This window comes from Oncorhynchus keta, chromosome 19, assembly GCF_023373465.1.
Source record: "Oncorhynchus keta strain PuntledgeMale-10-30-2019 chromosome 19, Oket_V2, whole genome shotgun sequence".
NCBI lineage: Eukaryota > Metazoa > Chordata > Actinopteri > Salmoniformes > Salmonidae > Oncorhynchus > Oncorhynchus keta.
In genome coordinates this window covers 73,159,326-73,169,522 of record NC_068439.1, presented here as the reverse complement: position 1 = coordinate 73,169,522, position 10,197 = coordinate 73,159,326, and the positions used below count along the sequence as shown (strand labels likewise).

Here is a 10,197-nt window from a genome sequence, read left to right as displayed (position 1 = left end):
GAGTGTGTTAGTAAGATAGAATGAACTTTTCACCTTACTTTGTCCTGTCGAGAGGGGGGGGGTTCGGTTAAGACAGTGAAATGACGTCATGATCTGTATTTAAACTAATGCGTGTGTTTGAGTGGGAGCGCGCTCCGAGAATAAATTCTATTACCTATTATTTAAAGACTGGTCTGTGTCTATTTTATGCAAACAATAAATCTTACAAATTCTCATAAAATAGATTAAGGGCTTTCAATTGATGAAAGCACATTGTCATAATTAAATTATACTAACAGTGACACTGCACGAAAAAATAATTTTTGGTACCACCAACTAAAAAAACTGTGGGAACAAAGTTAGACTAAAGCCCTGTTCATTATAGACCATCTAACCGTTGTTCACATCAATGTTCAGTTCTGTTGGAGAACCAATCCGCCTTATTGGGTTAGATGAGTTATCGGGTAATTGTGGCAATGCTTAATTTACATCATATTTATTTGAAATCCTAAACATTCATTATACAATTCAACCTGGGATCAACATTAAGAGATTTGGTTTAGCGTTCAAGACTCGACAACTCTCATCCCATACTGTACATACTGGGACACATTCGTAAAAGTTTGAATTTAATGAAAGAAAAAAAATGCTTCTGAAATAATCCAGTCCAACAACGTCATCACTTTCTCTCGAGATCTGAGTATCCACATGATATTATCACAGAGACTTACAGGAACACAACATTGATATTGTAATGTAGTTACCACCAATGACTTAAAGGGGAATGGAAACACTTCAGATGGTAAAGCTAAGCAATGATATGTATTCAATCCACTAATGCTAAACATGTTATTTACAGTGATCTGACGTTCTAAAACCTTCCCCTTTAAGGACAGGCAACAACACTTGAAGGCTTGTAGTTTAAAACACTAGCCAAATGTACTGGAGCAAGGGTTCCCCATTCAAGTCCCTCGGTGCTGCCAGGGTGATACCTCTCACCAGTCAAAGTTGACATTCCAGGTGGTCTTTCTCTCCAGCCAACCTGTGTGTCTTAGAAGATCGCTACATCGAGTTAATGTACTTTCTTGAGACATTACACACTTCTCTCGGCATTGTGAGATATATCATTTGTGCAGCGTGACTGCAGAACATATCACCATTGCATTTAATTGGTTTTCTATGCTAGAATGAGAGTAATGGCAATGTCTTGTCAGAGAGAGAACATGGGGAATTGGCTGAGGTAGAGGAAGGCGATGTTGGTAGAAGCATAGCTGAGGGTAGTCCAGAGAGCAGGACTCCTCTGATGGCTGGGTAATCTAAGCGATGTTGGTAGAAGCATGGCTGAGGGTAGACCAGAGAGCAGGACTCTGATGGCTGGGTGATCTAAGCATACATGGTCAACTGGAGCCACTGTAACAAGAGGAGATGAAAAACAAAAACAGGTTAAGACTGGAGATGAAAGAAAGCAGAAGAGGACAGGAGTTAATGGAGTGAATTCCTCTTTGTATGGACGTGACGTGACCTTTTTACCTCGAGGACGTTGAGCTTGATTGTGCCGTCTCCGTTTTTGTCAAAGGCATGGAACGTCCCTGCAAAGAGATCTCGTACAGATCAAACAGTAGCTCTATCAGTGGAGGCTGCTGAGGGGAGGACGGCTCATAATAATGGCCGGAATGGAGCAAATGGAATGGCATAAACACATGGAAACCATGTATTTGATACCGTTCCACCAATAGCTCTCTGGTCATTACCACAAGTCCTTCCTCTGCAATTAAGTTGCCACCAACCTCCTGTGACCGCCACCTATCTTTCTCTGTTATCTCTGACTCTTATTCAATGAGATGAATGCCTGTTGATGTTTCTGGTGGAATTTACATTTATCAAACCAGTGTGTACTTACTGAACATGCCTTCTAGCCTGACGAAGCAGCAGATGAAGCTGTCAAAGTCAATGTTGAGGTGCTCGTCAGCGTAGCGCATCGTGATGATGTCATACAGCTGGTTGTTTAAGCGGAACCCTAAGTGGAATGGGGGGGGGAGGGGGTGGAATGGATACAAGATGAAGGATTTGCTGTAACCACAGTGGAAGATATTTTGTCATGTGCACAAGTACAGTAAAATGCCTTGCATGCTCTTTCCCAACAATACAATAAATCAATATACTGTATGTAGTACTCAAAAAAATACACAAGTCAAGAAGAACTGTGATGGAAAATTGTGTGAAGAGACAGCCTTAAATGTTAATTTTGTCTTCCGTGTCATAATTTATCCTTGGTCCTGCCTGTGCTTAGTAAAGATATGTGGCAGAATGCCCTGAATATGTTCTATAAGTTAAAATAGGAGACGGTCCCAAACACATGCAGGAGCCAACCCTATGAACCATGCAAATATAACTTGTCTGTGTAAGCAGTATATAAGACAACTAACGGGACTGCCCCAGCAGAGCTCCTGACAGATGTGTAATGTGGTGCATCAAGTTTGCTGGAACCTCTCCAGTTAAATCAATCATCCTTTATTGTCAGTTAAGTTTGACTTTGAATGTCCCTGTCTAGAAGTTCCACGACAGAACAAAAATTCACAAGAATAGAAAGATCAAGAGAAAGTAAGCTATATACAGGGTCAAAGTTCCTAGGGTCAGTGCCAGTACCATATTTACAATGCAGCGATACTTTTGGTCATGTAGTGTATGGGCATACAAATTTTAAAAATCATGGACAGACAATTTTTACGTGCCAGGCTCCTTTCTGCTTGTGTGGCCTACCATGTTGCGGCATTGTTGCTCCTAGATGTTTCCGCTTCACAATAACAGCACTTACAGTTGACCGGGGCAGCTTTAGCAGAGCAGAAATTTCACAAATGGACTTGTTGGAAAGGTGGCATCCTATGACAGTGCCAAGTTGAACATCACTGAGCTCTTCAGTAAGGTTTGAATGTAAATAAGAGCCCTTACAGTTTGCATTTAGTGGGGGTTGAGATTATACTACCAACGTTTGTCTATAAAGATTGCAGGGTTGTGTGCTCAATTTTATGAACCTGTCAGCAATGAGTGTGGCTAAAAAGCAGAATCCACTCATTTGAAGGGGTGTCCACATACTGCTATATATATGTATATAGTGTATGTATACGGGTAAGGTGACATCAGGATATCAACTCAGCAAAAAAAGAAACATCCTCTCACTGTCAACTGCTTTTATTTTCAGCAAACCTAACATGTGTAAATATGTGTACCAACATAACAAGATTCAACAACTGAGACATAAACTGAACAAGTTTCACAGACATGTGACTAACTGGTGAGGACCTGCCTTACAACAGGCCTACAAGCCCTCAGTCCAGCCTCTCTCAGCCTATTGCGGACAGTCTGAGCACCGATGGAGGGACAGTGCGTTCCTGGTGTAACTCGGGCAGTTGTTGTTACCATCCTGTACCTGTTCCGCAGTAGTGATGTTCGGATGTACCGATCCTGTTCAGGTGTTGTTACACGTGGTCTGCCACTGTGAGGACGATCAGCTGTCCGTGCTGTCTCCCTGTAGCACTGTCTTAGGCGTTTCACAGTACGGACATTGCAATTTATTGCCCTGGTCACATCTGCAGTCCTCGTGCTTCCTTGCAGCATGCCTAAGGCACATTCACGCAGATGAGCAGGGACCCTGGGCATCTTTCTTTCTTTGTGTTTTTCAGAGTCAGTAGTGTCCTTTAGTGTCCTAATTTTTCATAACTGTGACCTTAATTGCCCACGTCTGTAAGCTGTTAGTGTCTTAACGACCGTTCCACAGGTGCATGTTCATTAATTGTTTATGGTTCATTGACCAAGCATGGGAAACAGTGTTTAAACCCTTGTCAATGAAGATCTGTGAAGTTATTTGGATTTTTATGAATTATCTTTGAAAGACAGGGTCCTGAAAAATGGACGTTTCTTTTTTTGCTGAGTTTATGATCAACAGAGTAGCAGCAGCGTATATGAAGATTGTGTGTGTATGTGTAGCGTCTGTATGAATGTGTGTGTGCATGTGTGCTGGAGTGTCCGTGTGAGTGAGTGTGTAGCGTGTGCATGGAGACAGTGCAAACGTAAATAGAAGGGTCATTGCAGATAGTCCATGTAGCCATTTTATTAGCTATTTAGCAGTCTTATTGCTTGGGGATAGAAGCTGTTCAGGAGCATGTTGGTGTCAGACTTGAATCACCAGTAGTGGTTGCCGTTCTGAAGCAGAGAGAACAGTCTATGATTTGGGTGGCTGGAGTCCGAGCCTTCCTTTCACACCACCTGATATAGAGGTCCTGTGGATGGCAGAGAGCTCGGCCCCAATGATGTACTGGGCTGTCTACACAAGCCTCTGTAGCACCATGTAATCGAGGGCGGTACAGTTTCCGTACTAAGCCGTGAGGCAGCCAGTCAAGATGCTTTCAATGGTGCAGCTGTAGAACTTTTAGAGGATTTGGGGGCCCATGCCCATGTCCTTTCAACCTGACTGTTTGTGTGTGTGGTTCATAATACCCTTTTTACACTAGTACTGAGCCAAGCCAAGCTTCACTGGCCTGGTTAAACATCCACTATAGCTGTTGGATTGGAACCATGCTGGAAAGGAAAATGTGACAAGAAAATATCTAAGCCAACACTGTGTGCCATGGTTCGTGTCAGCACTCTAAAGGAGTAATCAACTCATGGCTCTCTGGGAAGACTTCTAAGTCCATTCACCTGAAGGCACGTTCAGCAAGACGAAACATTTTGGAACGTTCAGATACAAATATGTAGAACAAACATGCGTCTGACATGTAGAATAATAAGTCGGCTCGGTTCATGGTATTGCTACCTGTAACTTTAGAAAACGTTTGGCAACTGAACGTGGCCCTGCTGGGACTAAATGGCTGAACAAGTTTGTCCATGGAACTCACCTGCATCATTGACTGCGTTCCTCATCTCAAAACTGCTGATGGTGCTGGATTTGTCCTTGTCATACTTCTTGAAGATCAGCTGCACACAGTGAACACATAACGGTCAATCTCAATGAATTTCAATATTGGGCTGAAAATGATCTGTTGATGATCGCTGTGAATCCATCTCTTTCAAACTGTAGGTGGCATTCTGCCTTCTCCCTACAGTTATTACCTTCGCACACAACTACCTCATGTGAACTACAATCCCCACGCTGTGTTTTAATGTTTAATAATCATTGCTTACGGTATGGTTTTCAAAACATATGGCCCTTATCTTTCATCAGCAAAAAAGAATCCTTCAAATAAAAAAGATGCACTTCCCGTAGCAGTTGAAGATCCATACAGCCACAGTGGGGCAAAAAAAGTATTTAGTCAGCCACCAATTGTGCAAGTTCTCTCATCATAGGTACACTTCAACTATGACAGACAAAATGAGAAAAAAAATCCAGAAAATCACATTGTAGGATTTTTAATTAATTTAATTAACAGCTATGGTGCCTCCATCCTACTAAACTACACTGTAGCAAATACAGATCCATACAGCTATAGAGCCTTCATCCTACTAAACTACACTGTAGCAGTTACAGATCCATACAGCTAGAGAGCCTTCATCCTACTAAACTACACTGTAGCAGTTACAGATAGGTTAAGATAAGGTAGTTAAGCAAAGATCCATACAGCTATACAGTAGGCGCCTCTATCTGACGAAATTACACTTCCGCTACTCTTCCTGAGTTACACTTACGCACAGATGTACGGAGCATGCTAGATAGCTAATTCGCACAGGTGTTCGGAGCATGCTAGATAGCTAATTCGCACAAGTGTACGGAGCATGCTAGATAGCTAATTCGCACAGGTGTTCGGAGCATGCTAGATAGCTAATTCGCACAGGTGTTCGGAGCATGCTAGATAGCTAATTCGCACAAGTGTACGGAGCATGCTAGATAGCTAATTCGCACAGGTGTACGGAGCATGCTAGATAGCTAATTCGCACAGGTGTACGGAGCATGCTAGATAGCTAATTCGCACAGGTGTTCGGAGCATGCTAGATAGCTAATTCGCACAGGTGTACGGAGCATGCTAGATAGCTAATTCGCACAGGTGTTCGGAGCATGCTAGATAGCTAATTCGCACAGGTGTACGGAGCATGCTAGATAGCTAATTTGCACAGGTGTTCGGAGCATGCTAGATAGCTAATTTGCACAGGTGTACGGAGAATGCTAGATAGCTAATTCGCACAGGTGTTCGGAGCATGCTAGATAGCTAATTCGCACAGGTGTACGGAGAATGCTAGATAGCTAATTCGCACAGGTGTTCGGAGCATGCTAGATAGCTAATTCGCACTCTTGTCTTCTGTCTGTTTTCTGTAAACAAGCGCTGTAACATGGAGATATGGCCATGTGGGAACATTAATCCTATCAAGGTGGGTTTCAATTGAACACTTTTTTATATTTTTTATATTTTTTCTCGCTGACATTATGCTTTCAAAACCATATTGCAAGCGATGCATGTTAATGTTCCGTTTGAGCGTCGGGGGCTCTTAACAAAAAAATGCAGAAGACTCCTTCATCCTAACTTCCGTTTAAGTCAACATTTCACTTAGTAGTGATGGCAACTGGAGACTAAGGGTAAATGCGATTTAAGGGGAAGTTTTCCCCTAAACCATCAGGCTCTGGAGAGTTATGGACAGGAGGATCCTACCTGCCAGGCTTTGATCTTACTCCACAGGTGTTTGAACTCCTGCAGGTTCAGTTTTCCTGTGCCGTCCGTCTGAGAAGTAGTTAAGGAAGAAACACCAGGCAATATTTTACCGTGTGAAGTAGTGGAGGCTATTGGGAGGAGCTATTATAGGATGGGCTCATTGTATTGACGGGAATGGAATTAATGGAGCAGAGTCCATTTATGTGGTTTCCATGTTTGATGTGTATGATACCTTCCATTAATTCCATTCCAGCTATTACAATGAGCCTGTCCTCCTATAGCTCCTCCCACCAGCCTCCTCTGGTGTGAAGAACTGCATTTCATAGAATTGTATATGTTTTTTGAAGTACTGCTTTTACTACTGTATCCCTCCGTACCTTTTAATATTGTTGTTTGCTCTGTGTTTACATAGACAGGCAACCAGAGTCGTAGACCCGAGATGGTATTAGAAACGTTCAAATCGAGTTCCAGTATTAATCATATGGGAGGATACATCCATCAAAGCGATCATGCTCCGGCAACTCTCTAAGCTGAAGCCTTCCGTCTTCATGTCATTATCTGTGGAGAAAAATATCATTTGGAAGACAAGTGCATACTACAGAGGGGACACTACGTAACAAGTGTACAAAAAGGACATGACAGGTGGACATCACAGGAGGTTGGTGGCACCTTAATTGAGGGAGGACAGACTCGTGGTAATGGCTGGAGCGGAATAGGTGGAATCGTATAAAATATGTCAAACACATGGTTTCCATGGTTTCCCTGTCTTTGATGCCATTCCATTCGCTCCATTCCAGCCATTATTATGAGCCGTCCTCCCCTCAGCAGCCTCCACTGACGGACATAGTGGGCACAAGGGAAGAGGGAGGGTCTGGCATTAAAAATTAGGGATCATGACAGCACTCACGTTTTTCCAGTACCCTTTTCATGACCACCTTGAGCTCGTTGGCACAGATCTGCATGTCCTAGAGAGGGGACATATCCCCTTTGAGCTGTGTGCATGTAGACCCCCTCAGTATAACCTATCCGTATCGCCCCCTCGGGTGTCATACCATCACTCACCTCCCCAGCAATCTGCTGGTAAATGGCCCTGAACATTTTGTGTTCTCCGCTCTCCTCATCCGGTTGCTGTGGTTTTGGCTGATTGGGAAAGTGAAAGAAAGAAACGTTTAGAGAAGATCGATGGAAGTGAAGGCATGATGTTATCAGGTTTCAGGCTGGTTTAAAAAGTGGTATATCCCAACATGCACTACACAAAGCCATGCTAATTTTGATTGCATTGTGGACATCCATAGACAAATGGCAAAAGTCAAATCTGTCCTAAATGTCTATCATTTGTTTATTCATTACCCCTTTCCACCAGAGGAGGAACCATGGTAACCAAACAATGGCAGATATGAGTATGTAAATACACAGTTCCTCAGAACAGGTGCATTGTTACTGGAGATAGGTTGACCTTTTAAAGCTGATTGTGGATCAGTGAGGGTGTCCGGAAGTCTCTCCCTGGTCAGGACAGGAGATGCTATGTGGCCTGGGGTAGATTTGGTTTCAGCCCTGTCACTGACCCTGTATTTTAGTAGGTCAGAGGTTACACTGTGCTAATGGCTACATTGGAGAATGCAAAATGGTGTAAAATACCTACAGGTGGAATTGTGTCAAGTGCAACTTCACTGGCATGGTTTGGGTGCGTGCACACGCATAAACACACACCTAAACACATATACATTCATGCTACACACACACATCACAACTGATGCTACTAGACTCTTATTATTATGCAAATTCCCGCCCAATTTAAACACTTGCCCCCCAATCCCCTCCCTGTCTTGGCCACCTTGACAAACACATGCATTCACAATAGGTTTCACCACAAACACCCCTCCCCTCTGCCCCCCTCCTCTCTCAAAGGAGAATACCCCTCCCCTCTGCCCCCCTCCTCTCTCAAAGGAGAACAACCCTCCCCTCTACCCCTCTCCTCTCTCAAAGGAGAAAAACCTTTACTTTCTCTTTCTTCTCCTTCTGAACCTCGATGTCATCTTGCTCAATCTCCTTGTTGGCCTTCGCTCTGTCTGATACAAACACGATGGGCTGGGGGTTGGGTGGATGGTGGGGGTGGAGGTGGTGGGGTGGATGGTGGGGGTGGGGTGGTAATGGTGGGGTGGATGGTGGCAGGATGGTAGTGGTGGGGTGGATGGTGGGGGTGGGGTGGTAATGGTGGCAGGATGGTAGTGGTGGGGTGGGGGTGGTAGTGGTAGTTGTGGGGTGGACGGTGGTGGTGGGGTGGGGGTGGTAATGGTGGGGTGGATGGTGGCAGGATGGTAGTGGTGGGGTGGATGGTGGGGGTGGGGTGGTAATGGTGGCAGGATGGTAGTGGTGGGGTGGGGGTGGTAGTGGTAGTTGTGGGGTGGACGGTGGTGGTTTGGGGGGTGGTAATGGGGGGGAAGTGGTAGACGGTGGTGGGGTGGATGGTGGGAGGGGGTAGTTGAAGTGACACAGGGGTTAGAGATGATTGGTGGTATAGGTGGACATGTAACACAGGGGTTAGAGATGATTGGTGGTATAGGTGGACATGTTTCACAAGGGTTAGAGATGATTGGTGGTATAGGTGGACATGTGACACAGGGGTTAGAGATGATTGGTGGTAGAGGTGGACATGTGACACAGGGGTTAGAGATGATTGGTGGTAGAGGTGGACATGTGACACAGGGGTTAGAGATGATTGGTGGTAGAGGTGAAAGACAAAGAATAGAAGAAGAAAATGACAGTAAACTCACTGGACGGAGAACAACATTTCCATTAGCCTGGATCCCTTTCTGTTTGTGCTGTATAGCCAACTCCTGTGTTTAGTATAGTAATGGCCGTAGGAGTTGGGCTTCACAGCTCGAAGAGATCAGGGGCCACCGGGCTAATGTTCAATTGGCTTCAAGTCTACATGTGAAATGACACTGGTCGCAATGGTAATTTATTTCATCTTGCGAGAAGTGAAAGAGGATGTCATGAAAAACATCCAATATTCAATGTCTCGGCATAATTTGGGTAAATCAAAAGAAACTATGATGATGCACACACTGTACCTTTCCTTTCTTTGTCCTGTTTTTGCCTTGCTGTCGGCGTGAGGAAGAAATGGACAATAAACATAAAAATGAAATGAAGAAGTTAACATTGAAATGAACAATGAACCATCACACCCTGGTCAGTAATAGAAGAGAGAGAGAGAGAGAGAGAGAGAGAGAGAGAGAGAGAGAGAGAGAGAGAGAGAGAGAGAGAGAGAGAGAGAGAGAGAGAGAGAGAGGGGAGAGAGAGAGAGAGACAGAGAGAAGGGGGAGAGAGAGAGGGAGAGAGAGACAGAGAGAGAGAGGGAGAGAGACAGAGAGAGAGGAGAGAGAGGAGAGAAGAGGAGAAAGGGGAGAGAGAGGAGGAGAGAGGGGAGAGAGAGAAGGGGAGAGAGAGAGACAGAGAGGAGAGAGAGAGAGACAGAGAGGGGAGGGGGGAGGGGAGAAAGAGAGAGGGGAAGATGGGGGGAGAGAGAGAGAGGGGGAGAGAAAGAGAGAGGGGAAGATGGAGAGAGAGAGATTGTCAATGG

The 10,197-nt window shown here is 44.5% G+C and overlaps 1 protein-coding gene across 3 annotated transcripts in view; it reads right to left on the bottom strand.

Annotated features, from left to right (window-relative positions):
- Positions 1 to 595: 595 nt before the first annotated feature.
- capn3b (calpain 3b) overlaps positions 596 to 10,197 on the bottom strand; it is a 28,940-nt gene continuing 19,338 nt past the window's right edge. The window contains exons 14-23 of one of the 3 annotated variants that reach the window (XM_052471275.1): positions 9,689 to 9,718; positions 8,616 to 8,702; positions 7,677 to 7,754; positions 7,522 to 7,579; positions 7,108 to 7,172; positions 6,615 to 6,683; positions 4,872 to 4,950; positions 1,880 to 1,996; positions 1,510 to 1,568; positions 596 to 1,389 (exon numbers count right to left, since the gene is read on the bottom strand). In XM_052471275.1, the coding sequence (XP_052327235.1) occupies positions 1,363 to 1,389; positions 1,510 to 1,568; positions 1,880 to 1,996; positions 4,872 to 4,950; positions 6,615 to 6,683; positions 7,108 to 7,172; positions 7,522 to 7,579; positions 7,677 to 7,754; positions 8,616 to 8,702; positions 9,689 to 9,718 (669 nt within the window). In that variant the 3' untranslated portion in view covers positions 596 to 1,362. The remainder of the gene's footprint in view (positions 1,390 to 1,509; positions 1,569 to 1,879; positions 1,997 to 4,871; positions 4,951 to 6,614; positions 6,684 to 7,107; positions 7,173 to 7,521; positions 7,580 to 7,676; positions 7,755 to 8,615; positions 8,703 to 9,688; positions 9,719 to 10,197) is intronic. The other 2 variants (XM_052471274.1, XM_052471273.1) reach the window with 2 other exon arrangements.